Source organism: Cololabis saira, chromosome 22 (assembly GCF_033807715.1).
Source record: "Cololabis saira isolate AMF1-May2022 chromosome 22, fColSai1.1, whole genome shotgun sequence".
NCBI lineage: Eukaryota > Metazoa > Chordata > Actinopteri > Beloniformes > Belonidae > Cololabis > Cololabis saira.
This window is the reverse complement of record NC_084608.1, coordinates 9,799,489-9,818,893: the sequence shown is the minus strand read 5'-3', so window position 1 is coordinate 9,818,893 and position 19,405 is coordinate 9,799,489. Positions and strand designations below refer to the sequence as shown.

Here is a 19,405-nt window from a genome sequence, read left to right as displayed (position 1 = left end):
GGGTTTATTGAATAAATAGCATAGAAATCTAACCTGGTTGTGTGTGTGTGTGTTTACAATTGCAGACTATTGGTCCTAAGGAGGGCTGGCAGGTGTACAGCTCAGCCCAGGATGCCGATGGACGCTGCATCTGCACAGTGGTGGCACCGGAACAGAGCCTGTGCTCCAGAGATGCCAAGAGCCGGCAGCTCCGCCAGCTACTAGAGAAGGTAAGCGCACGTGTTGGGGATATTCGGTTCAAAATCATTTATTGGTGGCAACAAATTTGACAGATAACCATGCACATAAAAAAGTGGCTTTTGGATAGTCAGTCCTGTTCTCATTGAAAATACCGGACAGGTATTTGGCCATCAGATGGTACCCTTGTGGGTACCATCTGATGGCATTTGGATTTTCTGATTTATTTATCTTATTAACCTTATTTTAGGTTCAATTATTCTAATCTATGTTATTTTAATCAGTCTGTATTTTGTACTTGCACTAAGTGCTTTAAATGTTAACCTTTTATTGTGGTTTCAGGACATTGTAGAGTAGTCTGTTTCTTGTATTTGTATTTGAATACTGTCATTGTAAACCCTAATGTGTAGTATTTATGTTTGTCAAGGACTACAGATGGAAATTAGCTTGTGGCTAACTCTGGTGCAGCCATCTTTTTAATGTACCTGCACATTGTCCTTTAAATAAATAAATAAATAAATACAAACACATTCGCCATCATTTAGAAATGTGACAGTGAAAATAAGATGCATGTTTTGGACTTTTGGAGGAAGTGGTAATAAAATAAAATAAAAATCTGCTCTGGGACAGCTAGAAATTTCAAAGGTGTGTGCAGCAAGGTCCTTTTAGATGACGGTGCTGACCGCTACGCCAGCCTGGCCCATATCATACTTTTCTAACTTGTTCACCAAGTTCACACAGTGACGGGACACATCAGCAAGCCAATATCACGGCTGGGCTTTCCCACCTTGGAACAGAAGAAGACGGATTCAAACTATTAATCCCAATCAAATCAAATCAAACTACTTGGGGATGAGCCGAGGTGATAAATTAAGCTAATAGCAAACATTTTATGGCTCCTTTGCTCGCATAGTGAGTTTTCTGTGCATATTTGTTTCCCTGTATCTCAGCAGTTTGTTTTACTCCTCTTTTCTCTGGCTCTCTTTTCTTGTGCATTTGTGTCTATGTGTGCGTCTTTGTTCATAAAAACTCAGCTTAGTGTGCATTTCTTCTGGTCGACCCCCGTCTCTGCATATCCACAGCTGCACACAACCTCACTAGCAGGTCTTCAGATTTTCAGATCCTGACTGTATCGTCGAGCATGAGTCACACAGTTCACAATTTCCTCACGCAGCGTAAAACTGATGATTGATGACTAATCAGTGACACTGCTGTGCAAGAGGAGGAGAGTCTGAGCACGAACACAGGGAAGACACAGCGGCGACTCACTACACAGCACAACACAACCGCAGGTTCATTCATTGTCTGAGACCACAGTTATTGGGTCTGCATGCCCCGGGACCTGCAGCAGGCTTATTAGTGCGGTGTCAGTCAGCAGCGCCGCTGCAGTGTCTCTTCTTTACAGCCTGTGCAGAGGCAGGCAGGGGTGTGTTTCTATGGTTACCTTACTTTCTATCTATTTTTGCTTAAAAAAAAAACTTCTCTTATAGCTTTGCTAGTTTTTAAGATAAATCCATTGTTCTTTGCATGTTTGGGCTTTGAAAGTGACCTAGTGTGTAATAACAACAGCTTGTATTGGTTTGTGGCTCTGAAATGGTTTTCTAAAAGACTTGCATATTTTATGAAACAAGAATTCACATCTTCACAAATTATCAGAGATTCTTCACCGACTATCTAAAATTAAAAATGTTCTGCATTGCAGCCTATGTAGGAAAACAAGTGGCAAAAAAAATAAAAAATAAACATTTGATTAGATAAAGTAGCTCACAATAAAATACTAGCCTAAAGTCATAATATAATTCAAAATAGTAAACAAAGATGAACTAAAAGCTTATATTTGAGCTATCAGAGGGCGGAGTAAAACAAACATTAGGTCCCACTTTTTGACAGTTTATATAAAATAGATTGATATATTTAAAAGTAGTATTTAAAATGTTATTATATTTTGGTTGCATTTTTATGAGCGGGGCGGAGGGGAAGAGCCAACCCTCAGCTGCAGCCCCTGGCTTTAGATATCTTTTTGCTGAAAGCAATATTACATGAATGTATTAATGTTCTAGCAATTCCACTTCCACGAGACCTTATGCAATTATTAAGCTTCCTCTTCTTGAAAAAAAGCTCCCCGCCTGAAACATTAACGGTTGAATTACCGCAACATTAGAACTGGTTATTACAGAGCGAAGTGGAGAAGCAGGAAAGGCCAGGCCCATTTGCTGAGAGGTGGAGATATGGATGGACGTAGGGTGAAACCCCAGCCATTTTTAAGGCCGAGGTATTATCTTATCAAGGGCAGTGTGGCTCTCACTTTCTCTTCATTGGCAGACTTTATTGGTAGACCACTGCAATGAGCATGTGAGGGCTGACAATGGATCATATAGCTGCGGAAAAAAAGAGCTTTGTTCTCGAGAATCACTTTTGTCTTGTATGGTATGTCTCGTGTGCAGAAAAGGTAAGGAACGACAGCAGAATAAGTCAGAGACGACAAAGCTGGCATAGGCAGTGTGATGCTCGAGGCGATGTTCATCGGGGGAAACTTCTGGGAACCTCATGTTCATATAAAAGTCAGTTTGACTCCCATCTCCAATCTTTTCCTGGTTGCAAACACAGCTGCAAACTTTTTTACACAGCCAAAGTTTCAAAGTGTCGACGTGATCGTATTCCCTTGGTTTCATCCGACTGAGCATCCGTGGGGTGTGCTGACCCCGCGCTGCCTCACGCAGGCACAGTGGCTCTGTCATTTGTGAGCATGTTTGACTCTGCAGCATGGTTCATCGAGTAAAGATCCTCTCCCTAATGTTTTGTTTAGCTAAATGTCCCAAGGTTAGTGACAGCAGCCTCCACATCCAGCCCACTTCCATTAGTTCACCCTCTCCCACGCACATCCCAAATCTCTTTTTAGCTTCTCTGTGAACAACATGCGCACACACAGAGCATCCACAGCGACGGTTTCGGTGCCGTAGAAAGTGTTTTGCAGTGTGCCTCACAGGTATCTGCACATTTTTGCTTAAAAACAGTCAGTGTTTTCTCACACTGTAGCTCAGCTGCAAATTGGGAGTGAACCATAGTTGTGCACAACGAAACAGACTTACCAGAGAAGGAGAATCAAGAATTACATTTACTCGTGTTTGAAGTATAACCGAAATATAAAGGTTTAGTTTTTGAGAAAACCTTTCTGTACGTTACCTGTATATGCTATTACTGCATTAATTAGAAAACATTGTGTTTTGTGGATCTATCTGAGTCACCATCTTTACAAGAGCTTTGCTGGTAGGTGCATAACACCAGGAACACAAAGTCTGATCAGCAGTGATTACTCATCTTGGCATGTGTTATTGTAGGTGCAGAACATGTCTCAGTCCATCGAGGTGCTGAATCTGCGGACTCAGAGAGATTTCCAATACGTCATGAAGATGGAGAACCAGATGAAGGGCCTGAGGACCAAGTTCAGGCAAATCGAAGATGACAGAAAATCCATCATAGCCAAAAACTTTCAGGTATTTTAAGCAAACTTCAATCACAGGCAGCTTTAATGAATTAATGCTCCTTTCTCTTGAGTCTTGATTAATTACATTGGAAGTGTTTATACAGCTTTGAGTGCCATTTTACTCATATTAACATTTTATCGTATTTCAAAGAAGCACCGATGATTTGGAAAAAAGGCAGACAACAAAGAAAGGTCTGGGAAGCTGAAACTGACTGTGACATTAAGAAAGGAAAACCTCTGTGCTTTGAGGCCTGAATTAGTCTCCATGCTAATATTAATAAAGAAACTGTATTTAAAAAGGGTATGAGAGGCTGTTTTGCAGCTTTAGCTGTCCTGTGTGGATACGCTGGACAGCTCATGCACGAGTCCCTAATGTTTGATAAAAATGTTAACATTGTTGCCTAACAACAGATTCAGATTCTCCTTTTCTCTTTTACTTTCTTTCAGGAACACCTAAAGCAGAGTTTGCTCCCCTGTCAAACATCGTGTAGTTTAGTCTCTTCCTCAGCTTAACACCTGTCCAAATGCTTTCACCCCCTCCGTCTCTCTGTCTGTCTCGTTCTTTTTTTTTTTCATTTTCGCCGCCGTTGCTGTCACCCCTGCAGGAGCTTACGGACAAGATGGACGAGCTGAAGCCGTTGATCCCCGTGCTGGAGCAGTACAAGATGGATGCCGCGCTCATCTCCCAGTTCAAGGAGGAGATCAGGAACCTGTCGGTGGTGCTGACGGGCATCCAGGAGGAGCTGGGGGCCTACGACTACGACGAGCTTTACCAGCGCGTCCTCAGACTGGACACCAGGCTCCGCAGCTGCATGGGCAAGCTAAGTACGTCGCGCTCATACGCGTTTCCAGATCAGGTCAAAGTTTGTCATGCTCAAACTGATGGACTGAAGAAACTGCATTTCAAAATTGGAAAGTATATTAAAATATTTGCATGAGTCAAGAAATCATAACAACCACACATTGCCTTTTTCCTTTTTTTCTAGTTTCATTTTATTTAGTAAAGAACCGAATAAAGTAAATCATAATATATCTTCGGTTTTCTTCAATTCAGTAGTACTTTGTGGATCCCTAAAGATAAATTACACTGAAATATATAAACAAAAACAATTTTGAGCAGTTTAACAGTCCTCATTGTAGTTTTTATGGGTTGAGATAAGAATCTAGTTTCCTTTACTGCAATGACACTTTTTCACAATTAAGGAAAAGGTATTCTGTCGTTAAATTTCATTATTTTACAGGAAGAATGCATTTGCAAAGGCGTTTATGCGTTATTAGCTTTTAGGTGCTTGGAAGCGTTCTGGAGAGAGTGCTGAGTTGGCGTTTGTTAAAAACAGCAGTTGCATCACTGTGCTTCAAGTAAAAAAAGAATAAATAAATAAATCAAAATAAAGCACTATCTCGGTATGCACAGAAGGCACACTCTCCGGTGGCGCAGGCATGAAATTGGCTTGAGAAATGTAGTTAGAGACAGAAACCACCCCAGCACATCTTATCACTGCATTTCTCTATTAACAGCGTGTGGGAAATTAATGAAAATCACTGGACCTGCTACAATAAAGACATCTGGAACCCGGTTTGGGGCATGGATGACTGATCCTCTAGCATCAACCAGAAACAACAGGGTGAGTTATGAGAGCGGGGGGAGTGTTTTGAAGAGTTTCTCCACATTGTCTGATGGGTGTGTCCAGGAGGATGAATACCACTACCACTGATTTTCTAACTACAGTTTGACGCACACACAAGGTCAAATCATTTAGTACTATCACTTACTTCTCAATACATCATTGAACATCTAAAACTGCTTTATGGTAGAATAACACAGATAAACACAGTTTAATTCCTTTTATTCTCTTCTTAATCCAATATAAGTGTTGAGACATAAGGTTATGGCATGTTAAAGGCATGAAATGTTTGAAAATGACTTTAATATAGCCATAGTTCCCTAGTAAACATTAATAAAAGTACATTAAAACAAATATCATGCAATATGCATACAGGAATGTTTAGAGCCGGTTGGTGCTATTTGCAGATTATGCAGATCATGTAGATGAATAGAAGCTGCCAAACTACTTTGTCATCCTTAATAGACTGGTAGAAACAAAAGCCTCTAATAAGCACTTTTAAGTACCTTACTGTGAAGTGCTTAAATTATGCCTCAGATATGCACCTGTGTTATGATCCAAGAGGGTTTCCTGGCAAGTTTACAAGTGTATTATTTTAGAAATAGCTCCTAATGTCCCTCGGCTGCAGTTTTCACAGATAACTGACCAGCGGACTTCATCTGCACAGTTGACACATTTACAGTATTTAAAGAGCTTTACCTCCTTAGGCCTGCTCTCTCCTCAAGTAAGGAGGAGACTTGAGCTGTGCAGGGTTGGTAGAGGGAGCAATGCCCAGGACTGACTTAGGTAGGAGCACTGGGTGATAAAATGGGGAAAAAATTGGGGATACAAATATGAAAAAAAAAACAAAAACCCTCAAACACTTATTTTAAATAATTTATCAACAATCAATACTTCACTATGTCGGAAACGAATTTTGCTTGCTGGCCTAACAGCAGCAAAAAAAATAATAGCGGTAAGATGGAATCCACCACAACGCTTAACATCTCCCATTGGTATCTGACCTTCCTTGAAATTATCTACCTGGAAATATTTACAGCCCGAATCCAGAATGCAAAACAACAAAATATTTTATTTTGGTTTATGGCAGCAGATAAAATTAAGTCCAAACTCGAAAGATGCATTTAAAATTGACATAGATTACCTTGTTTGCAGCTATCCTTGTCCAGTTTTTGATATTATTATGTTTTTGCCTTTGTTTTATTTTGTTCTTTGTTCTATTATCTTTGTAGTGTCTGTTTTTCTGCATTACCAACTTATTTATTTATTTATTTTTTCTTTTCTATTTAGGTCCAAGGGGTGGGTTTGGAAGGGGCTGAGAATGTGTTAATGCTTGTTTAAAATCATTGTGGATGCCACCTTTCATAAGAAAATCATGAAAAATAAATAAAAACATTTGATCACAAAAAAAAGAAAAAAAAAAGAGGTAGCTCTACCTCAATATTTTACAAACGAAACCACCTTCTAAGCAGAACGACTCAGAGTCAATTACGTTAGTGATATATGTGCTTGAGGCTGAAATAAAGCAGAGAAAACTGGACTCTAATCACGTGTGAACCTCAAAGTTCCCGTGATGTTTGGCACCCCTATCCAATGCTGCAGCTTTGTAACTCTTATAGAAACTTTTCTAACAATGACTAGTTTAGAGAAGGTTTGGCGTTGTTGACATATTTGTCCGATATGATACTAACAAGTCATTCCCTCCATCCTCTCTGCTGCAGGTGTGGTACATGGACAGCTACACCAACAGCAAGATTGTGCGTGAGTACAAAACAATGGAAGATTTCGTATCAGGGGTGGTTTCCCGAACCTACAGCCTCCCGTTTAAATGGGAAGGAACCAATCACATCGTCTACAACGGATCCCTTTACTACAACAAGTACCAGAGCAACATCATTGTCAGGTACAGCTTCGACACGGGCAGCGTGCTGGCCCAGCGGGCTTTGGAGTTCGCCGGATTCCACAACATGTACCCGTACACGTGGGGGGGGTACTCCGACATCGACGTCATGGCTGATGAACTGGGAATGTGGGCTGTGTACGCGACCAACCAGAACGCAGGAAACGTGGTCATCTCTCAGATAGAACCTGACACGCTGCACGTCCTGAAGACCTGGAACACAGAATACTCCAAAAGAAACGCCGGAGAGTCATTTATGATCTGCGGGACGCTCTACGTTACCAACTCTCACCTGTCGGGGGCGAAGGTTTACTACGCTTACTCCACCAAGACTTCCAGTTATGAGTACATCGACATTCCTTTCCACAACCAGTACTTTCACATCTCCATGCTTGACTATAATGCCAGAGAAAGAGCACTGTATGGATGGAATAACGGGCATCAGGTGATCTTTAACGTCACCCTGTTTCATGTCATAAAAACTGAAGATGACTCTTAAACACCACGACTGAAGGACCAGTGTTGGTGATGCGAGGACCTCCTAATTAACTGTTTTCTTTGGTAAAAAGTGGAGCTTGGTGTCTTTAATTGACCTTTTTAAATGTGTGGTTCTGTATTCTTGAGTAAAGCATGGACACCAAGGACTTCACTAGAGATCACATCAAATGTTTTTTTACACTTTTCCATTGCTGCTGATCACATTGGTTATGGAGTATTTGCTACAGTACGTGTTGGGTTTGCCAACCAAAGACTTTTGACAGCTTTTGCATGAATGTAAACATTTTGTCTGATGTGATTTGCTGTAATACAGCCGTGTTTTGTTCCAAAATCTGTCACTCGCTTACGGTGTTTGCTTTACTGTCCCATTAAAGTATTTACAACTTTGGAAGCAACAGCACATTTGCCGCAATGTAAATTAAATGTAGCTGCCATCCTTTTAAACGGCTCTGTAAATTATTGCGGTTATGAAGTCTCTGTGGAAGAAGGACGTTTGTATTTTTTATAAGCAAAAATCATAGGAGAGTGTCCGTGCAAGTAGGTATTGTACATTTTAATGAATTGGTTTGAACTGGTAAAAGTACAACCTCCCCCGATCTGACGACGAATAAAAGCAAATAAAATGAACACATGACGCAATGGTTGGCAAGTCATTTAAACACTATATGTGAGTTGAACTGGTAAAGTATATATGTTTTTATTCAGTAAAAAAGGTAAAATACTGAATCAGAGAAATGTCATTCTTTTCTGCAAAATATACAATGATTTTAAACATGATTCTGGATGACTTAACAACTGACTTGGTTGATTGGCAGCACGTATTGATAATGATTGAAGATTAATTTCCTGTCTGTGAGCAGCACGGGCAACATTTAGAGCTGTTCTTGCGTAGGAGGATACAATTTTGAAAGGGAACCTTTTTTTTTTATCTAAAATGAAGACGATAAATAAATGTACACTATATCTAAACATGTTATTTAAAGGCACATTGTGTAAGCGTACCACTCCAGGCCAGATGGGGCAGCATATCACAAAGATGATAGAGATGCTCTTGATACACTGAAGTGTATAGTTACTACTGCTCTCGCAAGTCAACCACACACAAAACATTAGTGCTTATTTATGAATCAGCTGAAGGAAGAAACGGTGGTGCGAAGTGTTGTGTGGTTTATTTAGAACAGAAATAGTAAGAAAAACAAACTCAGACAGCGAACACGGGTGAAAGAATAGAGAAGTGCTGGCAGCAGGGTTTGTGCAGGTGAAGGGCACAATCCTGCAGAAAAAGGAACCGCTTCCAATTTACAAAAGTAATGAATGAATCTGTGTTAAAAGCAGAACATCACCTGCCTGCTACAATGCACTGACATGACATGTAATATATCAGTATAAGCTTCCCTTTTTTAGTTTGCTGTTGACTCCTGCAGAGGCATGTCTCTCTTTTAGGTCTGAGTGATACAGAGGTCTCTCCAATTGTAGTCAATACAGTTGTCTGCAGCTCTGACTTTTGTTGAGGATCACTCTTTTGTTTTTTTTTCTTTTGTGCATCCAACTTTACATAAAGGCATCTGTGGGTGAAATCTTTCCAGCATCCGTAGCCTACTAACAAAGCAAGATAAAAAAAATGTCGTGAATTTTCTTTCGTGAATCCATCACCTCCTTCTGTGGTGGTCCCCTTGGTGAGGATTCATGCTGCTTAATGAGCAAGAGCAGCGCATTGCTAATCCGCCACTGATTGGCATTCATGAACGTGCACGCATTCTTACAAACAAATCCAAGTGTTACACCGCATTTGTGGCTCTGAAACAGGTTTTTAGTAAGTAGGTGATTTATGTGTAAATCTACCTGCAGATTTACAGAGATTTTATGAATGAAGTCCAGTAAATGTGAGCTGCTCAAGACCACAATTGGGAAGATAGCCTTAGTTTCTCCCACTGCAACAAAAGGCACCAAAAGAAATGCAAAACAAATCTGAACTGTTCAGTGGGTGAACGTATGAAACAAGAATGAAGATACATTTTAAAAACATTCACAAAATGTTCTTAGCTCCCAAATTTTACACTGTTGTCCAACAAAGGGTGAAGCACCAAAATGATTGAGATCTCCTGTTCAAGCGTTTTTGAAGTATTCTTACATATATTAAGCATTAAATATGATTAAAAAAACAGCTTTTGATATTGATTTTGTGCTAATGCCTTTAAATGAGCTGCTTAATATGCTGAGGCATGTTTCTGAGGTCTTCAGGTTGTCCTGCAACAGAGAGCAGACATGATCCCTGTTATTGTGTTTAACGCATGAAACATAATGTCCCTGCATAAATAAGAAAAGAAAGAGACCTTTCACACAAGAAGCTTGTGGAGATGTTGAAAGTTAGTCATATGAAGCTCAGCCCCCTCCTTTATCCACCCTAATATTGGTGATGATGAACAGATATGGTGGTGGAGAAGTGAAGAAAAGATGTCCAAGTGCTCTGTCTCTCTGAAAACCGGAGGGTCAAACTTTGGCATTTCGATCAGCGTAAGTGAGAATAAGCTGCTGGAAAGACAAACAGTGCACAAAGTTATTTCCTTTTCCTCGCCACTGTGTTTTCGTCTGCAGTATCATGTTGTGAATTTTTACAATATGCTCCCTGATGGTGACTTCTGGATGTGTCTCGGTGTGAGTAAACAGAGTCACACTTTTACGCCCCGTAGATCTGCAAGCACTGGTGTGGAAGTGGGCTACCTGCTGTTACTCTCGTTGGTCACAGAGAATAGCAGAGGCCCTTGCAAAAGCAATGATTTAACCAATGAAAAAGATCTAAAAAAGAAGTTTTAAAGAAACCCTTCTGTCGCCAGTTGTTGTCAAAGTTTTGCAAATAGTTGTTTTTGGGTTTATAATTAACACATTCAGCCCTTGAAGCTGCAGCGTGACACATCAACATCTAATAAAATCCTGCTGACTTCACATAAACGTCTCACATTTTCATTTATTGCATATGGTATTTATTTTTATTTTTTTTAGAGAAACCAATCACAACCCTTCCACAACAAAAGTGGGGTAAGAACTATTCCCATCAGCATGTCTTAATTGCACTGATCTTCCCACTCTTCCTTGGTGAGCACAGCATGCGGCTGTCTGGAGAGCTGGTTGCTTATTCATGGAGACAGGAATTCATCGGATCAAAGTCGCATGCTAAAATACGTTTTTATCTACGTTCAGCAGCTGGCACAAGATACACAGCACAGGCCGGATGCAGTCCAGCAGCTGCCACGTAAGGCCGTATCAGGACAGGTCTGACGCGGCTTCACAGTACCGGACTGACCGATTTTTATTGTACTTTCTTGTGAGAAACAGAAAGCAAAACAAAATTGGCAAAAATTGATTATTGCTTTAGCCGTCACTTCTAGAGAGAAGAAACATTTGGTTTATTTCAAAGAACATTACATTGTTTTACCCTCCTTCATCTTCATTCTTCATAACTAAGACCTGTTTTTATCAAAAGGAGACTGTCACCTACTATCAATTATCAGAATTGACCAATCTGACAGAACACATGATGGCGTCAATATCAGTGAGAGGGGAAGAACAGTCAAACATGTAAGAAATAACAGTGATGTTTGAGCTGAAACGATTTTACTTACAAAGTCTATAATTTTATGTGGTATGCATATTTCAAAAGTATGCATTGTCATTTCAAATGTCATATACTTGTATGAGGACACTGGGACATGCTACTCTATACATTACCACATATGCAGAATAAAGGTGAGGACAAATAATGGAACATTTAGGAGAGACGGTCCAGCTTTAGCATTAATTTGAAGTTACTTCGTAACATGGATGTTAGTGACATTTGATAAGGCTATACGTGATATACAGTATATGCAGGCTGCAGTTCTCAGATGCAGAAAAACTCCTAAACTCTATTACAGTGGCAAATTCATTTTGAGGAGGATTTGTCTGACGGTCACGGAGAGGATCCTGATTTTGTGCCTGACAACAGGGTGATGAAGACGACAGCTCCAAGGACGTTATGCTGGAGAAGAGTTCTTGGGGATGTGAGCCAGGAGCCAGTGGACTGCTGACGGAGCCAGGGCCAGGGACAGCTGCACGTATGGAGTCCTGGAAATCTGCCACATGAGCATCAGAACTGAGACGAGGGCAAATCGATTGATTACATATTCCATGGATCTTGCTTTCGCTAAGAGCTGCAGAGTCAAAGTCCTGCGTGCAGTGTATTAAACGTGTTCCTGTGAAGTTTTTCAGCATTTCACGATTGGTATCAGTCAGGGACGTAGGTGGAAATGGCAGTTTGTGCAAAGGGATGCAGCTAAGTTTGATTTTTCTTTTGTAATTATTATTATTTATTTATTTGCATTATACAAAATAAATTACTTTTTTTGAGCACAACAAAACTTTTACAAAAATTGTTAAGCGTTTGATTTAGTTTTGAAGTGTCTACGTCCCTGAAAGTGTTTTTGTGCAGAAGTAAAGAGGAGTTTCAGACTTTAAGGCACGCTGTTGACTTTCTTCATTTATCTGCTCACATTGACTGATTGTTGACTCCTACGAACACAGTTTTTCTCAGAAGCAACTTCTTGTTCAAATACAACATATTCTTTTATGTTTATTATACTCATTCCAAACATCATGAAAAGAATAAAAATCCACCCAAAAAAATCAAATAAAGCTCAGGGTTTAGGATTATGTTGATGTTCTAACTAGTGCTCTCAAGTGATTAAAAGTTTTTTGCGATTAAATAATTAAGATCTGTAATTAATTAATCTAATCAATCTCTTTTTTAATCGCACCTAAAAATTGCAGAGAAAAGCTCTCAACTTGAAGTGTTTTCCTTTAAATTCATGACATTATTGTGGCAGATCAAAAGATTGATATATAACAACCAAAAAGTGGCTTTATAAAGTAATTTATTAACTTTTTCCACAGACTTGAACAGATCCAGTCCTGGCTGCAACATCGTTGCTGCTAACGTTAGCTGCGGCTGCACTCGCGACCGGGTGCTTTGCATTTATGTGGCTAAACTTGAGCTGCTTCGGTGGTGAGCAAAGTCCTTTCCACAAAGACATATCACACTAGCTTTATCAAAGGAGCCGTCGGGGCGTTTTAGAAATGTAAATTCCCCGTTCACTGGACGGACAACTTTCACATGCTCCTCCATTTTGACCTCTCTTCTCCGCTACTCCCCCCCCCCCACCTGTCCAGCTACAATGGGAGTCTATCAGCGTTGCTAAGCACGCCCACACACTGGGACAGCCAATCAGCGTCCACTTTAGGGTGTGACGTACCATTGTTTTCATTGTTTTCCACCCACAACTCAAGCCAAAGACGTTAAACATCTGTATAGAGTATCTTTGCTCAAGCACAAGAAACCCACCGCACAAACACAGATTTCAAAATAAAGGCAACTCGCAAACAGAAAAAGTTAAATTTGAGATTAAAAAATAGATTAAAGGAGCATGAGGCAGGATGCAGGCAGGATTTATGAAAAAAATTCGTATACGTTTTAAGTTTTCTAGTAATAATGTCAGATGAAGCGTTCCAAACCCAAAAGAATGAGCCCTCTAGTGTATCTCTCTGTTGCCTTGAACAGCATGTGTGCTGCAAAATGTGCTGCAATTCCGGGCCGGAATTTCCCGCGCTGTCCTGCGGATGTGACGTCACATGACGCTGCATGTGCGTTCTCCCCGTGCCGGCTTCGCTGTTGGCTGCAGTACCCCCGACGGCCGTCGTGGTGAAGGGTGGCGCTAGAGAGTCTCATTTCTTAAAAGGAGCCTCATGCTCCTTTAAATGATTAAAAAAAAATAACGCGCTAAATATGCCTGAAATTAATTAATCGTGATTAACGCGCTAATTTGACACTCCTAGTTTTAACCTTATCTAACCAGTTAAACATGTATGAAGGTGTTATTTAATGTAACAAAGCAAAAAAAGCTATGATATATGTATCAGGTTAACACAAAAATCTCAAACTGGTTTGTGTTTGTGCAGTTTTCAACACAAAAATTATCTGGTCGTGTTAATTTAATTGCATTATTATTATTTGGGGGGGGGGTTATATGTGACAATAACTGTGATCATGGTTTGATAAAACAAATGTTAAAGCAAAATAAAAGGAATGATCACCTATTTCCAAGACCAATGTTTTGACTAATACACCAACACCTCCAACCTGAGGGAAGCTGTTCCAGGTTATGAATGTAACTCTCCACCGATACCTCCTAATCACATCAGCTGCAAGACGTTATTGAATATGAAACTGGGTGCTGTTCGTTTTATTCAGAGGACAGAGATCATGTAATGACTTGTAAGTGGAGCACCAGATGGTTTCCCTTCAAACAGGAGCAAATATGACCGCTGTACTTATAAAGTGTCTGTCAGCATAATTCATTTCCAATTATTTCTTAAAAACAAGTCAATTTGCATGTTTGGAAATGCAGATCTTTTTAACTCGTGTATTTGGCTTTTTATGAATCGTAATCTTCCACTTTCTTTAAAATTCAGTAACATATTTTATTTGAACAAGAATGATCTTATTTTTCCTCTTTTTTTCAATGTCATTGATCTCAATGTGGGTTTTCTGGCTTCTCGATCCATTTCAGCTAAATTAATCAAAATCTCTAACATAAGTCATTTTGTTGGCCTGCAGTATTGAGCAGGTGGTATCTGTCAATACCGCAGCCGGGCTCGTACGGTATTGGGTCATTTCAAATTACCCCCATGCTGTATTAGCCCTACAATGCTGTGTTTTATTTATAACCTATAGACAAATACCCCCAGAGGCTTCAATTGTCTTCATAACTTTGTTTGCCCACTCTTCCCACTTCCCAGATGTGATTGCTCATGGACCAAAGATGTATGCCGATATCCTTAGAAACTGAGAAGTTAAACCAAGTGTGATCTGCAGTTTTGTGGGAATGTCATTTCTCCGAAGTCAACAAAAGGAGCCGAGACACATCTGCCAGAACTTGTTTATGTCAGCATAACGAAATCCAGTCTATCTTGTTGGACATGTCAGCAGAAGGGACTTTTTTTTTGTTTTATAAATTCTAATCATATTGTAAAATCCCACCCCTCATCTCTCCCAAGCCCTGATGTAATATCTGTTTTATGAGAGACATCCGCAGGCACCTCAGGAAAGGTGGTGCTTTGGGTCATGGAGAAGTCTAAATCAATTTCTTTTATTGGGAATTTCCTTCTTTGCCCTTTTTGTGGTCATCCGCTCAATCTCCCTCATTGCTGAGTTTCACTGTAAAGATGAGGGCTGGAAAATAACCCACCATCAGACTCATGATCTCACAACATTTTTGGTTGCCATGTCAAATGAGTGTAAATTGCACCACCTGATATATATTTTTTAACCTTTATTTACCCAGGTAATCAATTTAAGAACAAATTCTTATTTACAAATGCAGCCTGAACAAAGAGCATAAGCACTTTGAGGGGAGAGGGGATGGGGAGTGCTAGAAATAAAAAACAACGTTATGTAAAATTGCATACTAACAGTACAATAAATATGTACAATAAATATAAATACAACAACATTGAAAAACATTAAGACGATGGGATGTGGGATATTACTGGCTTCAAGTGCCTACGGGGTAAGAGATCATCAACCGGCATGAAAAATGGAATAAGAATAAGAAACTGAATGGAAGCTGTATTTTATTTACTCTCCTGTTATGCTCACATTGATCCATTAAAACAAGTTAAAAGTTGTTGTTTTTTTCACCATGTGAGACTCCCAGGCGGTACAGTGGTAAGAGGCTTCCTGGTCTGACTCCAGGAGTTTGGCGTTTGTGTCACGGCTCAGACAGGACAGAGAACCCACATGCACAACACCAGGCAAAATCAGAGTCCAAGAGGCTTTATTCGGGTCCAAGACAGGCAGGGGTCAAAACCGGGCAGACAGGCAGATCAGGCAAACAAGTCCAAGGGGGTAGGCAAAAATCAAAAAACCGGGAGTCATACCGGGAGTCATGCAGGGTTACAGGCAGGCAGGCAGGAACAGGACAGAAAATCAGGAAGGCTGGAAAGCGGAGCAAAAGCACACGACAATCTGGCAAACAAGAAGGTGGAAATGGGCCGGTATATGAGGGGAACTGCTGATGAGGGAAACCAGGTGTGGAGCTGGGTGGGGAAGCACAGGTGAAGGGAATGAGTGGATCTCTGGCTGATTAGGGTGGCAGGATCTGGAAAAACAGGGGAGTGAGTAAAACTAAAAAACTACACTGGGAAACCATGACAGTTTGCATGTTCTCCTTTTGCTTATGTGTGTTTTCTCTGGCTTCCTCCCACAGTCCAAGACATGAACATTAGGTTGATTGACTATTTAAATTGCCTGCACCATGTACAGTTGTTTGTCTGTACATGTGGCTCTGCGATGGTGACCTTCAGCGTGTGCCCCTGCCTCTCGCCTGTAATGAGCTCCAGCAGACCCCCGTGACCCTGTATAGGATTAAGCATGTATAGAAAATTAATGAATGAAGCTTCTTCTGCTTGGCTTATTAAGTGTAATCATTATGTAAGTTGATTTCATAAATTTGGATCAATTTGGTCCAGCAGTCCAGCAGTATTTCACCCCAATCTGTCTCTCTTTCACAGACACACACACACACACACACACACACGCACGCACACACACACGCACACACACACACACACGCACGCACACACACACACACACACGCACACACCCTCCCTATTGTCTTCACCTCATCTGTAAAGTACACGAGTGCAGGTGTTGCTGTGACTTTTGACGGGAACCTTGTCTGCTCCCATGCAGAAACATTCATTTGATTATGAACCAAATGAGGAGACTGCTATTTGTAACTCCTCCAAGCGAGATATTCACATAAAAAATGATGAAATACAGTGATTTTCATTCCCAATTAGACATCAGGCGAGACCGTTTCCAAGAGACATCCATAAAGACTATGGCAGGGCCAGGTCTCACAAGGATGGCATGGCAGCCACTTGTGAAAATCTACCCTTTTAGGTAATGTATGCCCTCCAAAGCTGCTGAAAATAATAAATCAATAAGAATCTGGGCAAGATGTAAACACCAGCTGTGCAGTAAACATGCAGGTTTACATTGAAAAGCTGGTTGGAGGAGCCTCAGAAAGGAATCAGGGCAGGAGGGGCACGCTTGAAATTAAATGAATCTTTGTGATAAATAAAACAAAATAACCATCAATCATCAAAGTCATGTTAAACTGTACTTTTCGATATGCAAAAGATCTCACATTACAGTTCAAAAAGAGTTTTAACAGGATTTTTTTTAAATGGAAACATATGAATTATCATTTATGAGCCATGATTACCATTGCATATTGACTGATATGGTTGGTAATTGAGTTAAAAATGATACATAACAATGTTTACTGGTATTGTTTGTTTTAATTCTGATCCTTTTGGATGATTAAACATGGCACAGATCAAATTGGCTTTGGAAATTGATTTCGTTTCCTTAGAGGTGAACATAACAGTAGGCTAGAGTGTAATGAAGAACAAATTAACAAATAAATACATTAATCTCACTTAAACAAATGGACATATTTAAAGGTTCATTGATTTAGCAATTTCATAAAAAGCTAGTCATGCATACAATAACTGGTTGACTTGTGACAAGAGGTGGGCTGCAAAAAGTTTATAAAAAATAAAAAGAAAGTGAAAAAAAATCTTAATGGACTCCCAAGCTAGACTGTCCTACTTTACAACAGAAATGAACATATGCACAAGGTGGATGAAAATACACTTTTGCACTTTATTGTTAGATTTCATATCCATGGCAACACTGGGGGATGGGATTTTAATGATTACTTTTTTATTATTATGATCATTATTACAGTATTAGTATTATTTACCACATCAGATGAATTATAAAAAACAAGTATTTGCAGTTTTTCATCTGATTATTAAAAACCCAGGATATCATATGGCACTGAAAGGCTGAAGGACCTTAAAGGCTTCCGTTGCTAGGAACCCGAGTGTGGTGAGGACTCTTCTCCCAGCCTTGTGTCGCTGGGACCAGTTTAGCGCAGAGATCCAGAAAGGTCGCTCTTGTTAAATCTGCAACTCTCATACACATCTGCTACTCTCGTATCTCACGGTGGCAACTATGACAGACATGTTGAACATGTGATTTTGCTACTTAGTCCCTTAGCATTACTGAGCTTGCCTTTCTCAGTGACTTTGACAGCCATGAATTAACACCCATTAAGTCATATTTCAAAGACAATATGTCTTGTTATTCTGGTAATTGTACGAACCGACCACCTAATACTTATGTTTTTCAGTTTGTTTGTTGTTTGTTTTACGGAAAGGTTAGGTTTTTTTTTTCTTTCATGATAGACAGTTTTCAGTTTCTGTTTTCTTGTTCAGTTTCAGTTTCTTTTTTACTATATTTTTTATTTTTCATACTTATCATTTATCTTTATCGTTTATTTAGGCTGAGTTCATGTTGTCCGACTTTGAGCTGCTGTAGCACCCGAATTTTCACTCTGGGGATCAATAAAGGATTATCTTATCTTATCTTATCTTATCTTATCTTATCTTATCTTATCTTATCTTATCTTAGTGAATTAACTGTCCACTAGGGGGCGGTAGTGTTTTTGTGGTGGTAGGCCTACGTTGGAAGAGTCCACTGTGAACAAGCAGCGCGCCCCGGAGTTAACGCAGTAAAATGTTGTGTAGTCTTCACTAATAAGGTTACTTTTGGAGAAGAAAAATAATCTATATTTGATAATTGATAAACCCAAAATATTGCATATCGAAAGGCCGAAGGATCTTAAAGGCTTCTGTTGCTAGGAACCCCCGTGTGGTGAGGATTGTACTGGGTCTGGCACGCAGCCACTTCTCCCAGTCCCCTCTGTGACTTGGACCAGTTTAGAGATCCAGAAGGATCTTCTTGTTGACCTACTGGGCCAGCAGGGCAGTGTGGTCCCTGAAGACCTGCTCCCTCCGTATGGGGAGAAAAAATGACACGAGTATGGATAAATAAATAAACGCATAAATACACTACTTACAGTTTTTCACAATTGTTTAAACACATTTCCTGATAGACTACCTCACTTTCGCAAAACTCTAAACACAAATTACAAAACTCACACACAAAATGCAAAATCCTACACTTCTCTTGCAAAAGCACACTCTACCCTCAAAACAGTGTTAACTCTTCACTAAATTGTATTTCCTTCTCAAATGCCAAACACATACATAATTTGAGTAGACATTTCTAAGCACCCACTGAACACTGATGTGCAGAATGGAAGACTCTATAGTATGAATGGAAAACACTATATGAATGCTCAGTAAAATCATGCTTTTGTATGTTCAGTGTTACACCTTCAGCTGTTGGATGGAATATATCACCATATAGTATCCTTATCTATAGGCTACTCAAATAGAAAACAACACAATTCTTTACTGTAACAACAAATAATATTTTACAGTATTTGGACTCAAAATGTGCAGTCCACTGGACATGACAGCAAGCTGTGGATTACTGTAAAACTTGACAGAAAATAGAAAAAGAACAAAAGTTTTAGGCTGCATCCTGCCTTTCATCCCTGGCTGGCCACAGGACCTCATCCACATCGCAGGCGATGTTCTCCCTGGCCGAGCAGCAGGGGAAGAATCTCCTACACCTTGACAGGCCTCAGCAGTGACATCGCCATATGCGTCCTCCATGGCCTGCAGCAGTGGGATCCGTGTCTGAGGGTT

At 40.1% G+C, this 19,405-nt stretch overlaps 1 protein-coding gene across 1 annotated transcript in view; it reads left to right on the top strand.

Moving 5' to 3' along the window:
- Positions 1 to 8,386, top strand: part of olfm3a (olfactomedin 3a) — a 45,436-nt gene extending 37,050 nt beyond the window's left edge. The window contains exons 2-6 of the mRNA XM_061713891.1: positions 66 to 209; positions 3,516 to 3,671; positions 4,267 to 4,486; positions 5,180 to 5,286; positions 7,008 to 8,386. Of these exons, the coding sequence (XP_061569875.1) occupies positions 66 to 209; positions 3,516 to 3,671; positions 4,267 to 4,486; positions 5,180 to 5,286; positions 7,008 to 7,685 (1,305 nt within the window). The 3' untranslated portion in view covers positions 7,686 to 8,386. The remainder of the gene's footprint in view (positions 1 to 65; positions 210 to 3,515; positions 3,672 to 4,266; positions 4,487 to 5,179; positions 5,287 to 7,007) is intronic.
- The last annotated feature ends 11,019 nt before the right edge of the window (positions 8,387 to 19,405 follow it).